We start from the raw sequence: 23,815 nt of genomic DNA on the forward strand, positions 1-23,815 counted from the left end.
GTGGAGAGATGGGAAGAAAAAGAAGCAAAGTAGAGAGGAGGGGAAGGCGGAAGAGGGCATGAAATCAGCTCGTGAAGTCGTCTTCAGAGTCGTAGTTATCTTCGTCGCTGGCCTCGCTTTCGTACCAAAAATCTTCGTCGACGACCTCTTCCTTTGAGTCAGGCTGAGGTGCGACATATGCATACTGTTCTTTGGGCATTTCAAACTCGGGCGGGATGTTCTTACGGCTGGCCTCTACGTCGCGGGCGACCTGGCGGTCGTAGTGCTCGCGGTCTTTGCGCCAGGCGACGGCAGCGTCGACGTTCGCCGGAGAGTTGATATTAGGATCAGACAGTAAAGATACAATAGAGATGAGCACGCTCTCCACACTCTGGGCCGGGCTCCATGTTTCGCCGTCGGGTTCGCCGCTCGCGGGGTCGCCCGATCGGTGGAGAATGGAAATGCAAATGTGTCCGTCGCGGTAGACATTAGGATGGAAGATGGAAGGCGTGAATCGGAACTTGGGTGGCGCGTACGGATAGTCGTAGGGGAAATCCATTTGCGCCTTGAAGTAGCCGCCGTGGTACGGCGAGTCCTCACTGAGAATCATAACACCGATGTTCCAGTGGTAGATGTCGTCGTCAACCAGAGAGATGTGAAACGACGGTATGGCCTTTTTCGGGTTGGTGAGCTCCCGGTACTGCTTCATCAAAATGGCAGCTGAGCTAGAGTTTGGGCCGTCCATGGTGATTCGCTAGACAACACAGAGACTTTGTTGCAGGGTATGTCCCGATTAAAACAGGTAGATTATTACTTTGGCAATGGCGCGCGCTGCAAGTTGGGCTTGGTCTGGCTAATATATCCGCAAAACCCCAGTGGCACCGCTGCACAAAAGAATGGGTCAAGAAGAAGGTCCTAGTGCGTGCTTATGTTATGGGCCTCCTGAAAATGCCCAAAACCGTCGAGGTCCTTACGTTCGGACCAATTTGGGGCAAGGGCTGGCTCTTCCGGTTCGGGCTCTTGCAGGTGGGACGGATGAGCAGCCCATGGCCGGTGGGCCAGGATGAGCAGGGGCGCGAGCGATTGGTATTGTCGCTAGTGCGTGCGCGGTGATTGGCTCACGACAGATTGAAAATATTTTAAATAGCTAAACTCAAACTTAAACGCGCATTTAAGCGACCCTAACCGCGCCGAGGTGGTCTAATGTCGCAAAGAGGGGGCTAATTTGCGAATAACCAGGCCAAAGTCAAATATCGCGCTATTATTTTCTGGTCGCATGGCTTGACGGCAGTTTAGGCTGCTCTGCTGATTAAACGACGGCCGTTTTCCTCCGCTTGCAACCCCTCTTCTTATCACAGCACCTCGATAACATGTGCTTACTCTTGACATGGTGGAAGCTAGCAAGGTGCCGGCTTTGGTCCATGCTCTGAGCGGTGCTATAGGCGGTACTCTGGCCAATATCACTGTTTTCCCGCTAGACCTGATTACCACCCGTTTGCAGGTGCAAAATAAAATCAAAACCGATAAGCATTATGCTTCTGTATATGACGCTTTCGTCAAGATCTACCAGGAGGGTGGTATGGGCGAATTTTACGAAGGCGTGGTAGGGGATTCTGCGGCAACCATGTTGCAAGCGTTTCTATATTTTTTTGCCTACGATTTCATGCGCTCGAGACGAGTGAGACAAATTAAACGTAATACCGGCTCGGTTCCCCGCACTTTGAATGTTGCAGAAGAACTGTCCATTGGTTCGCTGGCGGGCATCTTCTGTAAGCTATTCACGTCGCCCATCAACAATATTGTCATTCGCCAGCAAACCGCCTCCTTGAATCAGGCCAAGGGGCTGCCGGTCCATGAGCCGACTCCCCTCGAGTGCGCAAAGCAGATCTACGACGAGCATGGAATCACAGGATTCTGGTCTGGGTACCGCGCCACCCTCATTTTGAGCTTCAATCCCTCTCTGACGTACTACTTTTTCCAGATTTTGAGCGCCCAAATCGTCCCGCGCAGCCGCCGAAACAAGCCCACAACTTTCGAGGTATTTATTTCTGCTGCCCTGGCTAAAACAATGGCTACCATTATTACCTATCCAGTTATTGTGCTAAAAACCCGTACTCAGGTTGGTGCTGGCAAGGATCTGCCGCTATACAAACAGCTGGCTGCCACCTACAAGCAGGAGGGGGCCTCTGCGCTGTTTGATGGTGCGTCAGGCCAAATTTTGAAAAGCTTCTTTAACCAGGGCATAACCATGATGACTAAAGACAAGATCACTCGTTTCGTCGTCTTGTCCTACCTCTATTTCCGGGCAAACCCCCGACGCGCTTGAGCCTGCTATATAGTTTAGGGTAAGGGCATGTATGTTCCTGCAGCCAGCCACGCAGGACCGCGTTCCGGGGTGGTTTATAGAGTAAAAAAATGTGTTCCCCTTTGTTTGAATAGTTTTGTATCGGCTTCAGCAGCCTAATACGTCTATGTGAAAGCTAGCTGTTGAATTTTATTTTCCTCAGGCCGCTGGCACAGTATTTGTCTCGCCCTCATGCATCCAGATGGCTGGACATATCGATAGTAGCTTTTTGCCCCCAACCTCTCACGCTTTCTACACTTCCTACTACATGGGTAACACAGTTTCAAAAACTAAAGACGAAATGTTTCAAATAGAGCGTCAACCAGTGCCTGTGCTGGACGTTCCGCCGTTGCCTGTGAGCCGCCAACCGCAGGCTGTCAAGCCGACACAACCGCAGCCTACACAGCAGCCAGCACCGGAGCCAGCACCGAGAAATGAAGACCGTCCTCTACTGGTGGTGAAACGACAAAGCTCTCCTAGCTCCCGACCAAGGGCAGTTACACAGCCCGTTAGCGACGCCAAAACAGAAGAGCCTGCACCAGCTCAGGCTATTGCAAACAATTGGAGAAGATCGATTGATCCCTACATGAAACGGGTTGTGTCCTGTCCACAAACATCTCCAGTCATTGATTTTGATGCTATTCCTATTCTCCAGCCCGACTGCGAGAGCGATTCAGATGCGCACTCGAGTCCCGCAAGCGTCGGTAACGCAAGGCATTTCGAAAACCAAGCACTTTTTGTCCACATTCAGCACAGCTCGCCACGACTTTCTTATTATGGATCTGTATATGACCACCACGAGGAGGACTTTGATTTCTTGCCTGCTCAGCCTATTGCGCCTGCTCGGTCTGCTCAGCCCGCTCAGCCTGCTCGCACCTTTCAAGCAAAGCTTATCGAAGTACCTCCACAGCCCCCCAAGCATGCTAGACCGCCCCTCACCAGAAGAGCCACATCGCCGGTATCAATTGTGTCTAGAACACCTTCGTCTGTGTACTCGTCGCTGTCCATGAGGTCCGGGCGGTCTCAGATCAGCACGCGGTCAGAGCCAACACGTAAAGACTCACTTGATGCAGGCATCCCTCCGCGAGTCCCTCCGCACACGGTATTCAATGGCCGCCCCAGCTCAGTGATAATTCAGCCCAAACGACCAAGATCGAAAAGCGAAGCAAGCGCTTTACCATTCGAAGTATATACCCGGAAATGTCAGCTCACTTCGCCTGAGACGTCGCCGTCTCTGGCTAGTCGTTTAGCACCTCAAAAGTCGTTTTCAACGCAAGGATCATATTCACCGGACTCGTCCACGAGCTCTGACCACCGGTTCGCGCTTGATGGGTACAACGAGAAGGCCCCGCTAAAAGTGGTCAATGCCGATCCGGCCGTCCCCAAGAAGTTCTACATAAAGTCAAAAGCCTTGATTGCTCTGGAGCAAGAGCGGCTTCAGGAACAATTTTATGCTAGTCAACTCTAAGTTATTTATTATAAAGTCTCAGCCCGCCGCAGTCACAGCTCTACACAAGAGCAGGTTACAGGTTGTGATAGTCAATTTCAAGTTAGTTTCTCAAATTCGGGTTCACTTACAGACCCAGAGCGCGCCATCACTAAACCGTAGTCGCCAGACCTTGATTGCTCTTATAATGGCTCTACTTTTATGCTAATTAATTCCAAGTTACTCAACGTGCTCGCTTACTCAGGAAATGCCTCCCCCTCCACCTCAGATGCAACGAGGACCTGCTCCTGGGCAGCCTCAGGGCCATTTCAGGCAACAAGTCCGGGCTCCGCCGTTGATGAGAGTGACGCCGACCTCAGCAGCGATTGCCGCGATCCAGTCTGTACAGACGGCACCCATCCCTCCAGTCCCTCACGTCAAGACGTACGCCATGCACAACTTAACGCCCTACCTTCCGGGCGGTGGCATTGAGGGTCGAATTGATCCTAGCCGGGAAATAAGAGACCCTGTACTTGTAAAAGACGAGGTGACTGCGCGCCATTCGGTCGTGCAGATGTCGAGGCTCTTGCGGGAAAAGCGGCAGCAGCGAGGCAAGCTGTGGAAAGCGTACTGGAGAAACCGCAAACAGCTAAACCAGCGGATATTGCGTACAGAGTGCGAGCTGGCCGTCGATGCGCTGTCCCAGGCGGCCGAGGTCGACGAGGATGAAGACCTGCCCAAGTTCCAGCGGCAAATCGCGTCGCTGCCGTTCATCCGATACAATATTGGCTCGTTCAATCTTCCAAAGCCTCAGAGCGTCGTGATCCCCGAGCCCCGCCAGGTGACCCAGATGGCAATGTCGCAGACCGCTGATCTGCAAAGGCGCATCCAGCGAGAGCGCATGATGCATCGAGACAGAATGATGTAGATAGACTATTTAAAGTAATTTTTGGTGCAAGTTTCTCCGGCGACGAATCACTGCGAAAAAGACGTAAATAAAAAGCTGGATGCCCGCGGAAATGCCCACGATCTGGTAAAGAGAAGGACCGAGAGGGACGGCGGCGAGCTGGGTCTGTTTGGCCGAAATGCTAGCAATGTCGGAGCGAATGGCCTCGATATCGCCCACAAAACGGTTGTCGCGTAGAGCCTCGATCGACGACTGAAGCTGGCGGATGAGTCTCTCTGAGCGGTCGGCTTGTTCGAACAGGGTGGTGATTTTCTCAGTCAAGCGTTCGCCAACCTGGTTGACCGAGGCGCCAAGCAGCTTTTCTGTTGTTTCAAGATCGACACCGGCAGAGGCGCCGAGAGATGTCAGTGCGACCACCGAGGTTTCGATGGTGTCGAAGCGTTTGCCGAGTTTGGAAATGGCCTCGTTCAGAGCCTTTATTTCTTCTGAGGTGACACCGCCTTGCGCAGCCCCGGCACCGCGCTGAGCAGGCTCGGCACGAGCCACAGGGACACTGGCATCCACCTTGGCGGCATCAGCAGGCGCAGCGGCCTTTGCAATGGTTCCAGCGGGAAAATGCTTGGTAAGTTCCTCGTCAAGGCCCTGGCGGACCTCCAAAGAGCCAATGGCAAAAGTATCCTTGGAAGTCGACGTATCAGCCGACACACCGACGTAACCACGGGGCAGCACGACTTGGTCGCTCTGGAAACATTTTTGATCGTTGATCTCCACAATAAACAGGCCGCGGCCGTAGCCGATTTTAACACTGTGTGGGCCTCCTCGGGTCTGGCGGTAGGGAACGCGACACAGAGAAAAGGCATTTTTGGCAGGAAGATCGCTCAGTAGCTGGTGGGACCCGTCGTTCAAATGGCCGCGAATCGCACCCTTGTCGAGCTTCTCCTTGCCCGTCTCGTCCCATCCAATGGAGTCGAGCATCACCGCCAGGCCGTCCCAGAAGTCGGCCGCACCGTGAACGGGGCCCTCGGTCAAGGGCTGGGCAGTATACCACAGCGTCAGGCCCGACATGGCCGCGTCCGCGCTCGGATCGCCGCTAAAGGTGTATACCTGGGCCTCGATCGTCCACTCGTCAAAGTCCACGGGCTGCGTGGCCCCCACAAGCGCGTGGTGCTCGGGCGCAGTTCCCAGCAGAATCACGTCCTTCCCGGTGATGTAGTCGCCGGCAAACCGCCAGGCGCTGCCCTCAATCGGCGTTTTTGCATTCAGCACCATCGACGACGACGCGGCCATCGCCCCGGCGACAAACGCGAATGTGACCAGATGCATTACTATGAGGATTCGCTGTCGTCAACCGAAATGCTGACAGTCGCTTGCACCCCCACAAAAGGCCCCCTTAGTCAGAGGTGAAAAGTTTGTCTTTGTAAATGTCTTTTCTTGGGTTTGGAGGCAAGCCCAATGCTGCGGCGCCGTCGGCGGCTATGAAGCTGGAGGCAGCCGAGACAGAGCTCGACATGGTGACTGACATGTTCAACCGGCTGGTGGACAGCTGCCACGAGAAGTGCATCAACAAGAGCTACTCGGAGGGCGAGCTGAACAAGAACGAGGGCCTGTGCCTGGACCGCTGCGTGGCCAAGTACTTCGACGTGAACGCCAAGATCGGCGAGCAGATGCAGAAGATGGGTCAGAATTTCATGGGCGGTGCTGGCCGCTAGCTATCTTAAATATGTTATGTACATTTTGTGTCCTACGCGAGTCCGAAGAACCGGCACACTCTCATCTTGACGCCCTCGAGCGAGTTGAGTTTTGGCCGGACGTCGAGGTAGAACGACGCGGCGTACGGGTTGGCCGGGTTCGCGGCGCCCGCGTAGTAGTCAATCACGTACTCGATCCGTTTCCCGCACCGGTCAACCACCCAGTCGTGGCGGTCGAACGGCGGCTTGTTGCCCAGCAGGTAGTTCATGTAGGCCCGCGGCGTCCACTTGCTGGCGTCGCCCTCGAACTTGACCAGCTTGGGCCCGCCGCACTTGTCGCCGCCCCATCCGTTTTCCCACTGCAGAATGCCTAGCCAGGTCCGCTCGTTGACTGCGTTGTGGATCGGGATCACCACCGACATGTCCCGGGCCTCGGGGTTGTGGCTCTTGCGCTTCATGGCCGAGAAGAACTGCTGTTCCGACGGATACACCCAGTTGCCCTTGTTGTCTGCCCGCGGGATCGTCGACACCTCTCGCTCGGCCGAAAGCTGCTGCGGCACGTCCGGCAGCGGCGGCAGGCCCTCGCCCCCATTGCCGCCATGGTCCTTCCACTTGGAGTGGTCCACAGGGCACCCTGCACCAAAGCTCTTCATATCCGCATGGTTAACAGGACACTTGTCTGGCTCGCTCATTTTCGGAGGCCTAAAAAAATTATTCAAAGTCGCCCAGCTCTAATGGGAGGCCTCTTAATAATCCTTAGCAACATGCCATATAGTGCGCCCGGTAAGGCGCTAATAGCCGGCGGGTATTTGGTGCTGTTCCCCGAGTACCGCGCCTACTGTGTGGCGCTTTCGAGCCGAATGCACTCGGTAGCCGTCAAGTCGGACGAGCGGGTGCTGACGTTCCACAGCCCGCAGTTCTCGACGTCGACCTGGTCGTACGATCTGGACGACGTGCAGCCGCAAAAGAACCCGTTTTTGAACGCCGTGGTGCAAGTGTGCGGCGCGTATTTTGGAGAGCTCTGCGGAGGTTCGATCTACATTTTCAGTGATGCTGGTTTCCATTCACAACACGAGTCGACCCCCATGCCCGACTACCCCAGATTCCGGACCCACCGCAAGTCCATTGGAAGCGTACCCAAGACCGGCCTGGGTTCGTCGGCAGCGCTGTGTGTGGTGGCAACTGCCTCTATTGTGGAGATGATGGGACGTGCCAATGACCCGCACTTTACCCGAATCGTTCACAACATCGCCCAAATCGCCCACTGCGTCGCCCAGGGCAAAGTGGGCTCGGGATTCGACGTCGCGGTCGCTGTTTACGGATCTGTACAGTACTCTAGGTTCACTCCGACTATGATTCCTAAAACAATCACCCCAGAGTCGGTGCGACCCGTCGTCGACATGAAGTGGGACGAGTGGCTCGAGCGCTGCGCCCTGCCGCCCTCCGTCTCGGTGCTCATGGGCGACGTCCGCGGCGGATCCGAGACGCCCGCCATGGTCCAAAAGGTCCTGGCATGGCGAGACGCAAAACCCGAGGAAGCTGAGCCGATCTGGGCGTCGCTGGACGGCGCCAACAACGCGCTGGTGGCTGCGCTGATCCGCGAATCCGAGCCCCACGCCATCAGAATATGTTTTGACCATATCCGCGCCCAGCTCCAGGCCATGACAAAACTGACTGGCGTGCCCATTGAGCCCGAGTCACAGACCAAGCTGCTCGACGCGGCAAAGTCAATTGACGGCGTCATCAACGGCGTGGTGCCCGGCGCCGGCGGCTCAGACGCCATCTTTTTGCTCGTCGAGTCTGACAAATTCGACACCGCCAAACAAGCCCTGTCGATCGACCCCAGATTCGCCAAAGTGAAGTGGCTTTCCCTTCACCAGGAGGCCGTGGGACTCAGACGCGAAGAGGCTTCGTACCCCGGCGTCCGCGCGCATTCGCATTCTTAATGTTTTAGCTTATGTACATCTACATGCTCGCCTTCGGCATGCTCGCTCAACTGCCGAGGCTCTTAGGCATGCTCATGTTCTAGATCTCTAACTTGATGTTTCTTTAGTCACCATGCTCACCACCATCTTGCGAGCCCCAGGCAGGGTGTGCGGCACCCCAGGTCTTTTGCGCACGCAGGGACGGCCGCTCGCAGGCCTCAGGCACCTTTCAATCCCACGACCGCCCACCGCAGGTATCAATTGCAACCGCCCATGTACGGGTCCAGCCACGTGCTTTGTTATAGGGTTAGGGCCCAGCGCCCCCCGGGCGCATATAAGGAACAACAGATTCTCCACATTTGCTCAAACCCCAATGACTTCCTTCTACGACCTTAAACCACTAGACGCCAAGAAACAGCCTTACGATTTTTCCCAGCTCAAGGGCAAGGTTGTTTTGATCGTCAACGTCGCGTCCAAGTGCGGCTTCACCAAGCAGTACGCTGATCTGGAGGCTCTGTACAAAAAGTACAACGCCAAGGGCCTCGAAATCATCGGCTTCCCCTGCAACCAGTTCGGCGGCCAGGAGCCCGGCTCTGCCGACGAAATTGCCTCCTTCTGCTCGCTCAATTACGGCGTCTCGTTCCCGGTCCTCGACAAAATCGAGGTCAACGGAAACAACGCTGATCCCGTCTACGTGTGGCTCAAGAGCCAAAAGTCCGGCTTCCTGGGCTTTTCGGGCATCAAGTGGAACTTTGAAAAGTTCCTCGTCGATGCCAATGGCCACGTCGTCAACCGCTGGGGCTCCATCACCAACCCCAGCAAGCTCGAGGGCGATATCGAAAGGGCCCTCAAGGACGTCAAGGCTTAGCTTTTGTTAATATTTTTTTCTCTCTTATTTGTATGTAGCACAAGAAATAATTATCTGCGTTGAGGCTTTTCATACTCTTTCTGGATGGCTCCCAGGAGGGTCTGGCAGCGGCGGGCCAGCTCGGCCGGCGAGCGGCTCAGGAAGAACCAGTCGAAACGGAAGAGCGGCGACTCCCGAATGGCTTCTCTGATCTGTTCGTAGAGGTTGGGCGCGTCGAGCCCGAAGTTGTACAGTTGCAGCACCAGGAAGCGGTCCTCCTCTTCGGAGTAGATATTGCGCTTGGATCCCGCCGGGGCAGGCACGTCGAACTGCAGCTGTTGCATGGGTGCCGGGCACGACTCGATCTTTTTGCGCACCAGGTCTGCCAGCAGCCGCTGCTTTTCGGCCCGCTCCTGGCCTGCCTCGATGCTCGAATTGTACCTCTCAAACAGCTCGATCTCGCCGTACCGCCGCCAGTATACTTCATGGTACGTTTCGAGTTCTTCCATGGTTTTGTCTGGAGTGTTGAGCGCAATCTCCTCGAGGTTGTCTTTGCCAAACTGAGCCATGTTGGCTATAAAGCCAGTAAACTCCCGGCGACTCCAATTATCAAACCCGTGATGGCCAAGCTCTCGTTTCTCGGCTTGCTCCTCGTCGGTGAGTGGCTCTGCATTATCAATTTCCCACTGCTCCAGCTGTTGGTCGAGCAGCTCCTCCTCGGAGGCATTCGTGACATCTGCAGCAAGCTGAACCTTGTGCTGCTTCTGCTTGCGGTAGTACGCCAACTCCTGGTCCTGAAGGTCATACAGCCGCTGCGGCCAGAACTGGTGGTCTTGCAAGTGCAGCTGCTTGAAGCCCCTTGGCATGGTTCGGCGATCGACGCCCTGGCCCACCAGGTTCTTCCGGAACGCGCCCTTGTAGTAGCCGTTGATAGAGTAGTCCTTGGCCCGGTTGTCACGCTTGCCCAAAGACAATAACACGGGGGTCTTGGTCTTCTTGGATGCCTTGAAGTCTTTTCCATTCCAGTCATAGGCACTGTTTGCTCCATCAAAGCGATTAAGGTCGTCAATACCCAGCGACTGGTACTTGGATTGTAATTCGGCAGTGCGCTCCTCGCCCCGCTCCAAGATGCTGTCAATATCCAACCCATCTTCAGTCAACACTTTCTCGTCGCTGTCCAAAACAGACTGAGCACCGTGCTGGATCATATCGATAAGCTCGTCCTTGTTGGCCTGTTGTTTCTGCTGCTGCTGGGCCCGGCCTTGCTGAATGACCAGCTGATCAAGACGAAGCTTTTTGGCCGCACGTTCAACAACTTTCTCTTCGATACTCGAATCGGTAACAAACCGGAACACATGCACCTGTTTGGTCTGTCCAATACGGTGCGCACGGTCCATGGCCTGCAAGTCAGCCTGAGGGTTCCAATCCGAATCGTATAAAACAACCGTATCGGCAGTAACCAAGTTGATACCAAGACCACCAGCGCGGGTGGTGAGCAGGAAAATGAACTTGTCGCTTCCCGGGCGGTTGTACTCATCGATAGTATTGACCCGTGTTTCGTGATCGGTGGAACCGTCAATTCGGCAGTATTTGTACCCTCTAAAGAAACAATAGTCTTCAAGGATGTCGAGCACACGACTCATTTGAGAAAAGATCAAAACTCGAGATCCACGCTCCATTGATCGTTTCAGTAGGCGGTCAAGCACAAGCAGCTTGCCACTGTTGTAGATAAGGTGCTCGTCAGTGGTGTATGGAGGCCCCGGCTCGGCACCTTCGAACAAATAAGGATGATTGCAACATTTACGCAATTGCATGACGATGTTCAATAAGCGACTCTTTTCGCGGCTACCGACTGAACCGTTGACGGCTTCAATATCACGCTCCAAAATCTTCTGGTACCACTTGCGTTGCATATCAGTCATTCCCACGTACAGGTTGACTTCCTTTTTGGGCAACAAAGAGTGCTCTACCTCGGATTTGACGCGGCGGAGCAAAAACGGTCTCAGGACTTTGTGCAATTGCTGTACGACCTGATCCTGATCACCGCCTTGGGACTCGAACCACTCTTCGAACACGGCACTATCACTGAAGACATCAGGCAACAAATAGTTAAGCAAGGCCCACAGCTCATGCAAATTGTTTTGCAAAGGTGTACCTGTCACCAGCAAACGGTTGCGTGAGCTAAACAAGCGAATGATTTGCGACAGCTGAGACTCTTCGTTTTTGATGCGGTGAGCCTCGTCGATCACAATATACTGCCAAGCAAACTTGCGAAACTGGGCCTTTTCGCGTAACACAGTCTCATAGGATGTAATGCAGACATCGAAATCGGTACTTAGCAAGCGGTCTTTGATGAGTTGGGCGCGCGATTCCTTGTCGCCCTGCACGACCACCGTCGACACCTCAGGCGTCCATCTGGCAAATTCGCGACGCCAGTTATCCAGAGTGGACTTGGGAACAAGCACGAGATGCGGGCCAGCAATACCGCGAATGTAGCGGAGGTACCCCAAAAATGCTACCGTTTGCAAGGTCTTTCCGAGACCCATTTCGTCGGCCAAAATACCGGAAATGTTGTTTTCGTACAGGGATATCATCCAGTTAAGACCCTGGACCTGGTAATCACGCATTTTGCCATGAATGTACGCCGGCGACTCCTGGAAAACCGTAGTTTCCTGGGCCCCGTCCTGCTCGTCGCCCAAAAGCTCAGCGTCCTCCTGCTTTTCGGTCTTGCGATGGCGGTGGTCGCCCGTCACGGCCTTGGGCTCGGCCGGCTTCGTGACAATAGCTGCATCGTCGAGAATTTGCCTAAACTTTTCGTCCTTTTGCGCGCGAGCGTCGATAAAGTGCCGAAACAGATCGGTGAGCCCAATCAGGTACTTGAACCGCTTGGCCGAGTCCTCGACGTTCTGGCGACTGAGGCGCTCTTTTTGCTCATCTACAAAATACTGCTTCCGTTGGCGCTTTATTTCCTCCTCACTCAGGGCCATTGGCGTTGGCGCCCTTGACGAGCTAGGCGACGCGGTGTCCATGACAAATCCCTGACGAAATCTCAGCGCGGGCTGGGTTTGACTTGAAGGGTGAAAAAAAGCAACAGCAGGCTTATCTGGGAGAAGGGGAGGGATTTTTTTGAAATAGTTGAAGAGGCATTGGACGGGCTGGAAGCAAGCACTGTTTGCGGTGCTTTTTCCCGAACCGTTTCTATCGGTAATTTACCTATATTTACTGTCTGCTCGCTCATCTTCCAGTGGTTTCGCTGCTGGCCAGTCGCAAGGATTACATATTGCTCCCGCATAGTCAACGGCTTGCCGCTGAGCATCGTCAAAGATATGCACGTGTGTCATCGTCGTGCAGAAAGCGCAAAGAGGTATAAAAGTGCCACGAGCAACCCATCTAGATCATCGATCTACTTTCAAGATTACTATCTTTAAGAAATCAATGAGTGACTTCCAACAAGTTCTAGCGCAATCCACCAAGGCTATCTCCAAGATTGTTTCCAACCGTCCCCACCACTGGGTAGGCGATGGGTTCTACGTTCAGGGTATGCTCGACTACAACAACCTGGGTCGCCAGCTGAACCCGTTCATCATGATGGACTATGCTGCGCCCAAGCACTTTGACCCCCACTATAAGCAGCGTGGTGTTGGTTTCCACCCGCACCGCGGCTTTGAGACCGTCACCTTTGCCTACGAGGGTGAGGTTTCCCACCGCGACTCCACCGGCCGCTCCGGCACCATCAAGACTGGCGATGTGCAGTGGATGACTGCTGGCGCCGGTATCCAGCACGAGGAGATGCACTCCAAGGAGTTCACCTCCAAGGGCGGCGACTTTGAGATGATCCAGCTCTGGGTCAACTTGCCCAAGGCTAAGAAGAACGTGCCTGCCACTTACCAGTCCATCACCAGGGAGAGCATTCCCGACGTGAGCCTGCCCACCGGTGGTAATCTCCGCGTGGTCGCTGGTGAGTACCAGGGTGCCAAGGGCCCCGCCAACACCCACACCCCCATGAATGTCTACGACATTTCTCTTAAGCCCAACGAGTCAGTCAACATCGATCTTCCCGATGGATGGAATACTGGTATCCTCGTCCGCAAAAACACCGTCAAGGTCAACGACCGCGAAATCAAGCCCGCCAGCTTGGTCGCCTTTGACCGCACCGGAACCTCCGTCCAGCTCACTGCTGGTGCGAACGGCAGCGAAATGCTGCTCTTCTCCGGTGAGCCCATCGACGAGCCCATGGTCGGCTACGGTCCTTTCGTCATGAACACTCCCGAGGAGATCTCCACGGCGTTCATTGATTACCAGGAGGGTAAATACGGTGGCCCCCCCATGTAATAGATATTTATCTTTTCTTCGTATATACTTATATTTTATCTCATCCCAACTTTTTCGACAGATCGGGCGCAAATCCCAGGAGCTCGTCGTCGACGTCGTTGTCCCTGATCATCCGGGCGTCCAGGTTCTGCATGGCTGCGGACGGAGCGACGGCCGCGGGCTGCGCCGACGTAAACACAAAATGATTGTCGCAATGCGGGCAATACGAGTCTGTTTCCGGGTCGAAATCGCGCAGATCTTTCCGGAAGGCCTTGCGACACTTTTTGCAGATTAGGGCCATGTCCACGGTCTTTTTCAAGGCGTGGTCTTCGCTCGCCTCGTGGCATGCCGGGCAATCAAAGAACTTTCGACAACACACTGTGCGCACTGATACCTGAGCCTCCGGATAGTGCGAGCACATGAGTAACTGCACTCCATCCCACTGCCCTATTTGTCATGGAGACACCCCCCGAGCACTGTCCGGGCACCGAGAGTGAGCAGGCCGGGCTGGCGGACGCGTGTGCGGGCTGCCCCAACCAAGAGATCTGTGCTAGTGCACCCAAGGGCCCCGATCCGGACATTCCAGCCATCACAGAAGCGCTGCGTGACGTCCAGCACAAGATCCTCGTGCTAAGTGGCAAGGGCGGGGTTGGAAAATCGACTTTTGCCGCTATGCTGGGCTGGGCCTTGAGTGCCAATGAAAACCAGGAGGTCGCCATGCTCGACTTGGACTTTTGCGGACCGTCTTTGGCCCGAATTATGGGCACTGAAGGCGAGCAAATCCACGCCGCTGCCTCGGGCTGGACCCCGGTGTACGCAGACGATAACCTGGCGGTAATGAGTATTGCATATATGCTTCCGAACAGCGATGAAGCGGTCATTTGGCGAGGCCAGAAAAAAAACGGCCTGATCAAGCAGTTCCTCAAAAATGTCGACTGGGGTAACCCTATCGACTACATGCTGGTCGACACTCCGCCCGGAACTAGCGATGAGCATCTGAGCATTAACCAGTACATGTCGCCCAGTGGACTAGACGGGGCAGTCATAATCACCACTCCTCAAGAGGTGGCCCTGCTCGATGTCCGCAAGGAAATCGACTTCTGCCGAAAGGCCGGCATCCGCGTGCTGGGACTGATCGAAAACATGGCCGGATTCGTCTGCCCCAATTGTCAGGGCAAGTCCGACATCTTCATTCCTACCACAGGCGGCGGCAAGCAGCTCGCCCAAGAACTAAATGTTCCCTTTTTGGGTTCTGTACCCCTAGACCCCCGCATTGGCCAGTGCAGCGACCGCGGCGAGAACTTCTTCGAGGCGTTCCCCGACAGCGTCGTCACCACTGCACTCAACGGCGTGATCACCCAGCTCAACGCTCAGATCCGCGGCATTCCTACACCGTAATCTACTCTTCTAATTCAATATTTATTCATTTAGTCAGTCACCTTGGTTCACTGAATATTTAGTCATCTCATAGTGACGAATTTTTTCCAAAACGTTTCGACGCATTGGCCCAAGGTTATTGAGATTGAAGGCCACGATGTCTGAAAACGCAGCACTCGAAGTGCGGGAAAAGACCGAGAAAGAGCTCGAGAAAGAGCGCAAGAAGGCCGAGAAGCTGGCCAAGTTCCAGGCCAAGCAGGCCAAGAAGGATGCGACTGCCGGCGCAGCCAAAAAGGACAAGCCCAAGAAAGCGGCAAAGCCCGCGGCCGAGCCGGTTCCTGAATTCGTCGACAAAACCGCTCAGGGTGAGAAGAAGTTGCTGGTTAGCCTCGACGACCCCTCGCTGAAGGCATATTCGCCCAAGGCCGTTGAGTCCTCGTGGTACGCGTGGTGGAAAAAGCAGGGCTTTTTCGAGCCCAAGCTGACTGCCGACGGCGAATGCCTTCCCGGTGGCCAATTCGTCGTCCCTGCGCCTCCGCCTAACGTCACGGGTGCTCTGCACATTGGACACGCATTGACGATCGCCATCCAGGACTCCCTCATTCGTTTCAACCGCATGCGGGGTAAGACCTCGCTGTTTGTCCCTGGTTTCGACCACGCCGGTATTTCCACGCAAAGCGTTGTTGAGAAGATGCTCTGGAAAAACGAGCAAAAGACTCGCCATGACTTGGGCCGCGAAAAGTTCGTTGATCTGGTCTGGGAGTGGAAAGAAGAGTACCACGAGCGTATTCGCAGACAGACAGAGTCTCTCGGTGCTTCGTATGCCTGGAGTTACGAGGCGTTCACTCTTGACGAAACGCGTTCAAAGGCTGTGGCCGAAGCGTTTGTTCGATTGTTCGATGACGGTACCATTTACCGCGCCACTCGTTTGGTCAACTGGTGTACCGCCCTCAATACAACCCTCTCCAACCTTGAGGTTGATAATAAGGACATTCCTGGCCGCACTTTGTTGAGTGTGCCCGGCTACGAGTCCAAGGTCGAGTTTGGTGTCATCACCTCCTACGCCTACCCCGTGGTTGGTAGCGATGAGAAGATTGTTGTTGCCACCACTCGTCCTGAAACATGCTTTGGTGATACTGCCATTGCCGTCCACCCTAAGGATCCTCGCTACACTCATTTGCATGGTCACAAGGTCCACCACCCCCTGCTGGACCGTGAAATCCCCATTGTCCTCGACGATGTCGCCGTCGACATGGAATTCGGTACTGGTGCCGTCAAGATCACTCCTGCTCACGATCCTAACGATTACGAGACCGGTAAGCGCCATGATCTTGAGTTCATCAATATTTTGAACGACGATGGTACGCTTAACGAGAACGCTGGACCTTATGCTGGCATGAAGCGTTTCGATGCTCGTTACAAAGTTATCACTGACCTCAAAGAGAAAGGCTTGTTTGTCGAGCAAAAGGACAACCCCATGACCATCCCCACCTGCTCTAAATCGGGCGATGTTATTGAGCCTTTGCTCAAACCTCAATGGTGGGTTTCCCAGAAGGAGCAGGCTTTGATGGCCATTGATGCTGTCAAGCAGGGCAAGCTGACCATCACCCCCCGCTCATCTGAGGCCGAGTTCTTCCACTGGATGAACTCTATTCAGGACTGGTGTATCTCCCGTCAGCTATGGTGGGGTCACCGCTGCCCTGTTTACTTGGTTGTTCGCGAGGGCGAGCCTCGTCCCGACCCCGCTGATTCAACCAACTGGGTTGCTGGTCGTACCCGTGAGGAAGCTGAGCAGAAAGCTGCCGCCAAGTTTACCGGCAAGTTCGAACTCGAGCAAGACGAGGATGTTCTGGACACCTGGTTCTCTTCGGGATTGTGGCCATTCAGCACGCTTGGCTGGCCCGAAAAGACTCCGGACATGGCCAAGTTCTATCCCATGTCTTTGTTGGAGACTGGTTGGGATATCTTGTTCTTCTGGGTCGCTCGTATGGTTATGCTTGGTCTCAAGCTCACAGGCGAGGTTCCTTTCACCGAGGTCTTCTGCCACTCTCTTGTCCGTGATGCTCAGGGCCGTAAGATGTCCAAGTCTTTGGGCAATGTCATTGATCCTCTGGACGTCATTGCTGGTATCTCGCTCCAAGGTCTTCACGACAAGTTGCGTGTCGGTAACTTGGATTCCCGTGAGATCAAAAAGGCTGAGGATGGACAGAAAATCTCGTTCCCTAATGGCATTCCTGAGTGTGGTACTGACGCCTTGCGTTTCGCCCTTTGTGCCTATACAACTGGCGGTCGTGATATTAACCTCGACATTATGCGTGTTGAGGGTTACCGCAAGTTCTGCAACAAGATCTATCAGGCTACCAAGTTCGCACTTATGCGCCTGGGTGACGACTATGTTCCTTCTTCTGGGCCTGCCAAGGCTACCGGCAAGGAGTCTTTGGTTGAGCGGTGGATTTTGGCCAAGCTTTCGGCTGCTTCCAAACAGGCTGCTGAGCACCTTGACAACCGCCAATTCATGGAGGCCACTAGCGTCATCTACAACTTCTGGCTTTACGAGCTGTGCGATGTTTATATTGAAAACTCCAAGTTCTTGATTCTCGAGGGCACTGATGCTGAGCGCAAGTCTGCTCAGGACACACTTTACACCTGTTTGGATGAGGGTCTCAAACTGATCCACCCCTTCATGCCATTTATTACCGAAGAGCTGTGGCAGCGCCTGCCTCGTCGCAGTGATGAGAACGTCGACTCGATTGTTCTCACGTCATATCCGTCGATTAATGCATTTGACGATGCCGCCGTGCGGGGCTACGATCTGGTGCTCGACGTTGTCAAGGCTGCGCGCTCTCTCCTTGCCCAATATAACATTACCAAGGACGCCAAAGTCATTGTTTCTGCAACTGGCGAGTCTCTTACCACTGTCACGGAGCAAAAGAACTCTATTCTGTCGTTGATCAAGGCGGCCAGCGATCTCGAGCTCACCGACGATGCTCAGACGCCTGCTGGTTCGGTTGTTGGCGTCGTGAGCCCTGTCTGCCGCGTCTTCATTGTTGTTAAAGGCCACGTGAACTTTGACGAGGAAATCAGTAAGGCCCAGGCCAAGATCGACAAGATCAACAAGGTCAAGGAGCAGCTCGAGAAGCAGACCAAGGTCCCCGACTACGAGACCAAGGTCAAGGCGTCTGTTCGCGAGCAAAACGACAAGAAACTCGAGGGCTATGCTGCTGAAATCAAGGGCCTCGAGGCTGTTCTCAGCGAGTTCAACCGCCTCAAGCTGGACTAAATAAATATAATCTACATGTGTTTACTACGTAAGTCGTGCTCGGTAAAATCCAGGTTCGACACGGCTATAAGACCGCTGAGCAGGTCAGCCAACTGTTGCTCGCGCTCCTTGGAGCCCTTGGGCGTCGCCGCTATGTGGTCTGGGGGCAGATTGGCTACCTGGTCGACGAGATCTGCGTGTCGTTTTCGTTCCTGCTCAAGCTCGGCTCTGAGTGTCTGGACGCGTTCATGTGCCTGCACAATGGCGACAAGGTCTGATTTGGACACTTTCTGAGCAACACTTGCTCCTACAAGAGCCGCCGTCTCGGGCTGTTGCGAGATCAGCTTTTGCCAATCTTGTGCGTATGACATATCATCTCACATCTATAAACGACCTGCATTTACTAGTATAGACCACATTTAGGCAAAAGCTAGACTTTCAGCGACTTGTTGCTCAATCATGCTGCGCATTTTCTTGTTTTCCTCGCGTGCGGCATCCTCAGCTGTCTCTAGGACCTGTAGAAGTTCGTTCTGGGTAAAGAGCCCGGTAGACTCGCACATGACGAGCCTGAACCGGACTTCCTCAGGACCGTTATCGACCTTGTAGGCCACAGCATGGGTGGATTGGGACTTTTTGAGCTGATCGACGCCGGGGTTCAAAACGATTTCCCCTTCCACAATGGCCAGGCAAACTGCGACAACTAGCCCGCTAAGAGGAATGCCCGCATTCGCCAGCGCTAGTACGCTGCTATTGATCGCACCAACAAGCTCATAAACGGTGTACTCAACAGGCTCGCCAGCATCCAGCACTTGCACGACGATCTGAATCAACGACCTGGGGAGTTGCGTTCGCAATACAATCGATCTCAAACAACCATAAGTGCAGTCCTGCAGTAACGTCTCGCGGATAGTCGGTAGGCCAACCACGGGGCGCACAACCAGCTCCAGAGTGGCCATGGTGGGCAGCTCGTCTCTGGTTTTGACCTCAATAGGACCGTTAACCGAGCATATTATCCTGGTATCGCCTCCATTATGGCCAGCAATCCATTCTGCACTGCCGTCACTGTTGTGAAGAGGCATGAAAAATATTAACATAATCACTGGGCTTGAATTTTTATTTCGGCGTGCAAGATTGGCAGAGGGTTATAGCGTCTGAAAGCTGCTCCAGTCGTCACAAAATGAACCATCTTAGCAGCCACACAGATATCACGGCTACTGAGGCTGTTTTGGGGGGTGGCACGGCCGGAATGCTCTCGAGAATGGTCATCGCGCCGCTAGACCTCGTCAAAATCCGAATCCAGCTGGCTAATACGTACACACAGCCAAAGATCTGGTCCACCGTTTACAACATTGCGAAGAACGAAGGCATCAGGGCGTTCTGGAAAGGCAATCTGCCGGCTGAAATCCTATATATCACTTTTGGATCCGTGCAGTTTGCGTCGATCCGGTCATTCAACATCGTGTTGACCCAGCTGTCAAACGGAAGACTCAACGAGAGTGCTCAGCAGTTCATTGCAGGCGGCCTCGCAGGTGCGATTTCCACTCTCGTGACCTACCCGTTCGACGTTCTGCGCACTCGCGGAGCTGCGAACCGCGACCCACTTGGCCGGGGAACGTTCATGCAGAATGTGGCTACAGTGTACAAGTCCAGCGGGCTGCGCGGGTTCTACCATGGTGCTACGGCTGCAATTGTTCCTATATTCCCCAACATGGGTCTATTTTTCGCTTCATACAGCGTGTTCCGCTCTAAAATGCCCTCGTGGGCCCCGCAGATCTTATCTGCTGCTTCGTTGGCCGGTGCGTTCAGCAAGGCAGTTGTTTATCCCTTGGACACCATCCGCAAGCGTGTCCAGGTGCATGGCCGGTCTGCTGTTTCCCACAAATCGTTGGCCGGCTATGGTGTACGCTACTCGCATAATTTTATTACATGTGGTAAGGAGATCGTGATTCAGGAGGGCGTTCGAGGGCTCTACAAGGGACTGACTATTGCTATTGTGAAGTCTCTTCCCTCGTCTTTCTTCACCATCTACTTTTACGAGATGAGCATTACTCTGTTGCGCAAGTTTAAAGTGACCACGCCGTCATAATACCGCCCTCGGCGTCGTCAAACAGCTTCACATCCTCAAACTCGAGCGCAGGCGCATCGCCCTTGCGGTGCTTTTGTGAAGCATACAGCGTTTCATAAGAATGTGACAAGAAGTGTTCGAGCTGATAACTAGGCTTTCGCATGGGCTGGGACAGGATTTGGGCCATCGCAGCGACGTTAGGCTGGTAGTGCTCGGTCATCATTTGTATTTCCCACAACGATGAATCAATCGCCCTTGTTCTCATTGGGTCGGTTTCGTTTTCATCAAAGGGATCCGCATCGGGCCCGCGCACGTCGGTTGTGCGGTGGATCATAAGCACACAGGTTGGATGACGCTTCATCTGGTTATAAATAAACGGAATAACAGCCACAAGTGCACCAGGGGGCGCATACAAACTCAGTCTTGCAAGTCGTTTCATAATAGAGGCTGGGATTGTCGCGGGCAGATGGGTGCTGGACAAAAACAGATCTAGCAAACGGAAAAACCGTGCTCTTTGGCTCGAAACAAGAAGCGAGCCATCACCCAAAAGCGAGTAGAGCTTCTTATAGAAATTGGGGTAATCTAGATTGTAGTCTTGGATCAGTGAAAACAACCCGTTCAGGGCCAACAAGGCAATGGGTCCGCCGTGATTATAAGCGTCGGTGAAAAAGTCCATAAGAACCTGAGGTTTCGACATGTTGGGAATAACAGTAGCATGCATGGTTGTGAATACCTGTTTCAGTTGCCCTAAAGACAAGGGGAGCTGGAGAGTGGCCAGCCAGGCCCGTTGGAACGCAGAGCGGTGCGAGTTCAAAGAGAGCACGTTACCTTTACCGCTCTTGATTGCACTCTTGGAGACTTTGGGCTTGCCGAAATAAAATGCAACAATCTGGTCATTGTCTTGCGGGAGGTTTTCTAGACTGCCCAGAACTGAAAGAAGGCGATCACACTGCCGGGAGACCTCGTTTTCACTATCAATGATCTCCGGGACACATCGCAAAAAGTAGTAGCGAGTGTCGTCACTAGATAGATACTCTGACCACCCCAGAAAGACATCACAAGGTGCTTGAAGGGAGGCAGTGGCAATCTCCTGAATAAGGGGTTGAACATTAATGTGCCGGTACTTTCCATTTATGAGAGCGATCTTCAGAGCCACTGCAAAGGCAGTGAGAGCAATGGTTTCGTTCTCGCTCGAGATTAGATTGACAATTATGCCAGCGAACTCGTCCAACTGGGCAACTAGCCACTCCATCTTTTTATTTTCAACAGGATCCTGGCTGGCTGCAAATGCATCGTTACGGGCAAAGCTGCCGAACTTTTGGATAATACTCGATGAAATACTGTGAATAGTGGTCGGCTGCTCCTCAGGGGTAGTTTCTAACTGCTCAATCAGCTGTGCTATCTCGTCATAGTCCGTCACTGATCTCGCCATTTTTTTCAGCGCTAAAAAAATATTTGTAATCGCCCTGCAGGTTTATGTCTGTTTGATGTCGATTATGGTCGAAGTTTTATAGGTTTTATATTTATTGAGAAACACTATAGTGTATGAGTCGTTTGTGTCGTTTGTTAATTGGCATCAAGACTCGGCTCTCGAGACTTTAGGAGAGCATGCTATGAGCTACTCAATCGAGCGTTCGGTAATGATTGAAAAGAGTTTCATCTTGTCTAGAAAAGCAACGGTAAAAGCACAAAGGCAAGGACAGAGCCCAGCTTTGAGCCTTTGTTTGCTAGCTGAGGTGCGCCTTGAGGCGTCGAAGTCGGAACCAGATCAAGTCCGGGCTGTGGCTCTGACGTAGGTACCATAGAGACCGCAGCTTGCGGCTCTGAGGTGGGCATAATTCCAGCTCCAGTTTCGCTTTCGACGCCGGGTAAAAGAACGTTTTCAGTTGAGACAGATTCGGGTAATCCACTTGGAGGTGCCTGCGTGAGTTCAGTAAAAGTTTCACCGTTTACTACCGATGTGGGGTGGTCAACTATCTCGCTTTTAGTATGCGGTGGATTGGAGCCGACTCCCTCGGTTTGGCTCTTCAATGTCGGTTGAGCACCCGTAGCAGTTTGGTGTTCCGATGTAGGTTGGGCCGTTCTGCCTTCTGATTGAAGAATAGTCTCATTTAGGAACCCGGATGTAGGCTGAAGTGTTCCGATTGATGGATTTTGAGAAATCGTCTCGTTTCGGGACCCGGATGTAGGCACAGCAGTATTTTCACTTTGCGTCTTTAGTTCCGTGGTCGGAACAGGCTCGCCTTGAGGAACTGAAACGGACACAGTCATATTTTGACCAGGTCCGTACTTGGTGCTAGTGGTTTCAAGTGGAACCACAACTGTGCAAGGGCAATCCGTAATGGTAAGTGTCGTACTTTCAGTTACGGTGGAACACTTGTCGTCACCGTAACAAAAGGTCGTTGGCTCTGGACAGAATGTCGTGAACGCAGTAGTGACTATCGTGGTGAACCGATGTTCCGTCGTATTTGGGGCTGGTGAGGGCCCGGTAGGTAACACGGAGTACGGGGTGCTAATGCTGGTTGTTGCCCGGTCTGTGGTTTGCGTGATGGTAGAAGAGTTTCGGAAGATTCCACTTGAAACTGAGGTTGCTGTACTTTCAGCATTTAAATCAGTTTTAGAGGTGTCATACAAGCTGCTCTTGCTTAGCGTCGGCGATAAAGTAGAAGATATGATGTTTGTCATTTTCGACTTCTTCGAGACACATACATTACAACTAACCAAGTCAGTGATGGTCGTTTCAGAATCCATGAAAGAAGTAACAGTCAGAGCTGTGGGCTCGCTTTCAGTCAAGCTGGGCACAGGACTTTTCCCGGTGCTACTCGCTGAACTGCTGTCGGGGCCACCGCTCTCGAGGAGATCATCATCTGAATTCACTACACAATCCGGAAGAGATGCTGTTGCATAGTTGCTGTCCATGACCTCATTAATTGAGTCTTCTGCTTTGTTTGAAGCTGTCGAAATAGCATCGATAAACTTGCAAGGTGCATTCTCTGGAAGCAGGGCGAACTGCTTCTTTTGAACGCTATAAATTATCGAGCCCAAACCAGATTTTCCCACAGTAGTTTTGTCCATTTCGGGATGCGAAGTCTGGTAAACTTTGATCTGCTGAGTATAATCTAAAATCCCACTCTCAAGAGCGGTATATGCAGATACAAAGCTAGGCAGTGAATCAAGAGACATGGGTGACGTCACATCAACCAAAGTGTCAAGCAGCTTTTCCATCACATGAACTAGAGACTGTAACTGATCGTTAAAGACATTCTCATCGTTTGAGCCTATTGCTTTCGCTGCGGACTGAAACGTAGCTCCGACTTGTTGCAGTGAAGGATTAAACTCGTCTTGTGTTAGAGCCGTGACCGCAGCAGTAACGACAAGGAGCGAGATTTGTTTTGCTAAAGAAGGCATATTGATGGGCTGAGACTCTGTACCAAAAAATTTTGGGCCTATATATACACAAGCCTGCACATACAAAGACGCACGTCACTAGCTTGCAGAGCGTACAACGCAACTTTATGCGGAGTGGAAGTGCAGCGGAAGCAATTGGAAGCAAAACCAACCATTGGAAATGCTGTATGTGATTTCTCAGTTGAGCTCTCAAGACACGAGGGCAGTGATTAGCCTACATTTTGGAGAATTTGGCGGCCAGATACGGTGGTTAAAGTCTTGTGGTTATATTTAGTATCA

General features: G+C 53.2%; 19 protein-coding genes across 19 annotated transcripts; 10 read left to right on the top strand and 9 right to left on the bottom strand.

The window, feature by feature from the left end:
* Nucleotides 1–64: 64 nt before the first annotated feature.
* On the bottom strand, nucleotides 65–724 carry B9G98_02758 (Ubiquitin-conjugating enzyme E2; the record flags this gene model as incomplete). The annotated part of the gene is made up of 1 exon (XM_024809315.1): nucleotides 65–724. One exon carries the CDS (start codon nucleotides 722–724, stop codon nucleotides 65–67), a length of 660 nt encoding a protein of 219 aa, XP_024665083.1.
* A 642-nt stretch (nucleotides 725–1,366) lies between these two features.
* B9G98_02759 (Peroxisomal adenine nucleotide transporter 1) lies at nucleotides 1,367–2,305 on the top strand (the record flags this gene model as incomplete). The annotated part of the gene is made up of 1 exon (XM_024809316.1): nucleotides 1,367–2,305. One exon carries the CDS (start codon nucleotides 1,367–1,369, stop codon nucleotides 2,303–2,305), a length of 939 nt encoding a protein of 312 aa, XP_024665084.1.
* A 220-nt stretch (nucleotides 2,306–2,525) lies between these two features.
* B9G98_02760 (hypothetical protein) lies at nucleotides 2,526–3,791 on the top strand (the record flags this gene model as incomplete). The annotated part of the gene is made up of 1 exon (XM_024809317.1): nucleotides 2,526–3,791. The coding sequence occupies one exon, from the start codon at nucleotides 2,526–2,528 to the stop codon at nucleotides 3,789–3,791; it is 1,266 nt and encodes a 421-aa protein (XP_024665085.1).
* Nucleotides 3,792–4,017: 226 nt separating this feature from the next.
* Nucleotides 4,018–4,677, top strand: B9G98_02761 (hypothetical protein; the record flags this gene model as incomplete). The annotated part of the gene is made up of 1 exon (XM_024809318.1): nucleotides 4,018–4,677. One exon carries the CDS (start codon nucleotides 4,018–4,020, stop codon nucleotides 4,675–4,677), a length of 660 nt encoding a protein of 219 aa, XP_024665086.1.
* A 9-nt stretch (nucleotides 4,678–4,686) lies between these two features.
* Nucleotides 4,687–5,979, bottom strand: B9G98_02762 (L-type lectin-like domain-containing protein C4F6.05c; the record flags this gene model as incomplete). The annotated part of the gene is made up of 1 exon (XM_024809319.1): nucleotides 4,687–5,979. One exon carries the CDS (start codon nucleotides 5,977–5,979, stop codon nucleotides 4,687–4,689), a length of 1,293 nt encoding a protein of 430 aa, XP_024665087.1.
* A 98-nt stretch (nucleotides 5,980–6,077) lies between these two features.
* On the top strand, nucleotides 6,078–6,365 carry B9G98_02763 (Mitochondrial import inner membrane translocase subunit TIM10; the record flags this gene model as incomplete). Its single annotated transcript, XM_024809320.1, has 1 exon — nucleotides 6,078–6,365. One exon carries the CDS (start codon nucleotides 6,078–6,080, stop codon nucleotides 6,363–6,365), a length of 288 nt encoding a protein of 95 aa, XP_024665088.1.
* Nucleotides 6,366–6,397: 32 nt separating this feature from the next.
* On the bottom strand, nucleotides 6,398–7,036 carry B9G98_02764 (Putative cytochrome c1 heme lyase; the record flags this gene model as incomplete). The annotated part of the gene is made up of 1 exon (XM_024809321.1): nucleotides 6,398–7,036. The coding sequence occupies one exon, from the start codon at nucleotides 7,034–7,036 to the stop codon at nucleotides 6,398–6,400; it is 639 nt and encodes a 212-aa protein (XP_024665089.1).
* Nucleotides 7,037–7,108: 72 nt separating this feature from the next.
* On the top strand, nucleotides 7,109–8,290 carry B9G98_02765 (Phosphomevalonate kinase; the record flags this gene model as incomplete). The annotated part of the gene is made up of 1 exon (XM_024809322.1): nucleotides 7,109–8,290. One exon carries the CDS (start codon nucleotides 7,109–7,111, stop codon nucleotides 8,288–8,290), a length of 1,182 nt encoding a protein of 393 aa, XP_024665090.1.
* Nucleotides 8,291–8,642: 352 nt separating this feature from the next.
* Nucleotides 8,643–9,137, top strand: B9G98_02766 (Peroxiredoxin HYR1; the record flags this gene model as incomplete). Its single annotated transcript, XM_024809323.1, has 1 exon — nucleotides 8,643–9,137. One exon carries the CDS (start codon nucleotides 8,643–8,645, stop codon nucleotides 9,135–9,137), a length of 495 nt encoding a protein of 164 aa, XP_024665091.1.
* Nucleotides 9,138–9,187: 50 nt separating this feature from the next.
* Nucleotides 9,188–12,145, bottom strand: B9G98_02767 (ISWI chromatin-remodeling complex ATPase ISW2; the record flags this gene model as incomplete). The annotated part of the gene is made up of 1 exon (XM_024809324.1): nucleotides 9,188–12,145. The coding sequence occupies one exon, from the start codon at nucleotides 12,143–12,145 to the stop codon at nucleotides 9,188–9,190; it is 2,958 nt and encodes a 985-aa protein (XP_024665092.1).
* A 406-nt stretch (nucleotides 12,146–12,551) lies between these two features.
* On the top strand, nucleotides 12,552–13,448 carry B9G98_02768 (hypothetical protein; the record flags this gene model as incomplete). Its single annotated transcript, XM_024809325.1, has 1 exon — nucleotides 12,552–13,448. One exon carries the CDS (start codon nucleotides 12,552–12,554, stop codon nucleotides 13,446–13,448), a length of 897 nt encoding a protein of 298 aa, XP_024665093.1.
* A 40-nt stretch (nucleotides 13,449–13,488) lies between these two features.
* Nucleotides 13,489–13,848, bottom strand: B9G98_02769 (Uncharacterized protein C3B9.05; the record flags this gene model as incomplete). The annotated part of the gene is made up of 1 exon (XM_024809326.1): nucleotides 13,489–13,848. The coding sequence occupies one exon, from the start codon at nucleotides 13,846–13,848 to the stop codon at nucleotides 13,489–13,491; it is 360 nt and encodes a 119-aa protein (XP_024665094.1).
* A 35-nt stretch (nucleotides 13,849–13,883) lies between these two features.
* B9G98_02770 (Cytosolic Fe-S cluster assembly factor NBP35) lies at nucleotides 13,884–14,825 on the top strand (the record flags this gene model as incomplete). The annotated part of the gene is made up of 1 exon (XM_024809327.1): nucleotides 13,884–14,825. One exon carries the CDS (start codon nucleotides 13,884–13,886, stop codon nucleotides 14,823–14,825), a length of 942 nt encoding a protein of 313 aa, XP_024665095.1.
* Nucleotides 14,826–14,961: 136 nt separating this feature from the next.
* Nucleotides 14,962–18,084, top strand: B9G98_02771 (Valine--tRNA ligase, mitochondrial; the record flags this gene model as incomplete). Its single annotated transcript, XM_024809328.1, has 1 exon — nucleotides 14,962–18,084. The coding sequence occupies one exon, from the start codon at nucleotides 14,962–14,964 to the stop codon at nucleotides 18,082–18,084; it is 3,123 nt and encodes a 1,040-aa protein (XP_024665096.1).
* Nucleotides 18,085–18,105: 21 nt separating this feature from the next.
* B9G98_02772 (hypothetical protein) lies at nucleotides 18,106–18,434 on the bottom strand (the record flags this gene model as incomplete). The annotated part of the gene is made up of 2 exons (XM_024809329.1): nucleotides 18,106–18,108; nucleotides 18,147–18,434. The coding sequence occupies 2 exons, from the start codon at nucleotides 18,432–18,434 to the stop codon at nucleotides 18,106–18,108; spliced, it is 291 nt and encodes a 96-aa protein (XP_024665097.1).
* Nucleotides 18,435–18,482: 48 nt separating this feature from the next.
* On the bottom strand, nucleotides 18,483–19,142 carry B9G98_02773 (Exosome complex component RRP46; the record flags this gene model as incomplete). The annotated part of the gene is made up of 1 exon (XM_024809330.1): nucleotides 18,483–19,142. The coding sequence occupies one exon, from the start codon at nucleotides 19,140–19,142 to the stop codon at nucleotides 18,483–18,485; it is 660 nt and encodes a 219-aa protein (XP_024665098.1).
* A 98-nt stretch (nucleotides 19,143–19,240) lies between these two features.
* On the top strand, nucleotides 19,241–20,105 carry B9G98_02774 (Mitochondrial thiamine pyrophosphate carrier 1; the record flags this gene model as incomplete). Its single annotated transcript, XM_024809331.1, has 2 exons — nucleotides 19,241–20,061; nucleotides 20,102–20,105. The coding sequence occupies 2 exons, from the start codon at nucleotides 19,241–19,243 to the stop codon at nucleotides 20,103–20,105; spliced, it is 825 nt and encodes a 274-aa protein (XP_024665099.1).
* Nucleotides 20,106–20,126: 21 nt separating this feature from the next.
* Nucleotides 20,127–21,560, bottom strand: B9G98_02775 (hypothetical protein; the record flags this gene model as incomplete). Its single annotated transcript, XM_024809332.1, has 1 exon — nucleotides 20,127–21,560. One exon carries the CDS (start codon nucleotides 21,558–21,560, stop codon nucleotides 20,127–20,129), a length of 1,434 nt encoding a protein of 477 aa, XP_024665100.1.
* Nucleotides 21,561–21,793: 233 nt separating this feature from the next.
* On the bottom strand, nucleotides 21,794–23,536 carry B9G98_02776 (hypothetical protein; the record flags this gene model as incomplete). The annotated part of the gene is made up of 1 exon (XM_024809333.1): nucleotides 21,794–23,536. One exon carries the CDS (start codon nucleotides 23,534–23,536, stop codon nucleotides 21,794–21,796), a length of 1,743 nt encoding a protein of 580 aa, XP_024665101.1.
* Between the last annotated feature and the right edge of the window lie 279 nt (nucleotides 23,537–23,815).

The sequence above is a fragment of the Wickerhamiella sorbophila genome (genome assembly GCF_002251995.1).
Source record: "Wickerhamiella sorbophila strain DS02 chromosome Unknown contig3, whole genome shotgun sequence".
Classification (NCBI taxonomy): Eukaryota; Fungi; Ascomycota; class Dipodascomycetes; order Dipodascales; family Trichomonascaceae; genus Wickerhamiella; species Wickerhamiella sorbophila.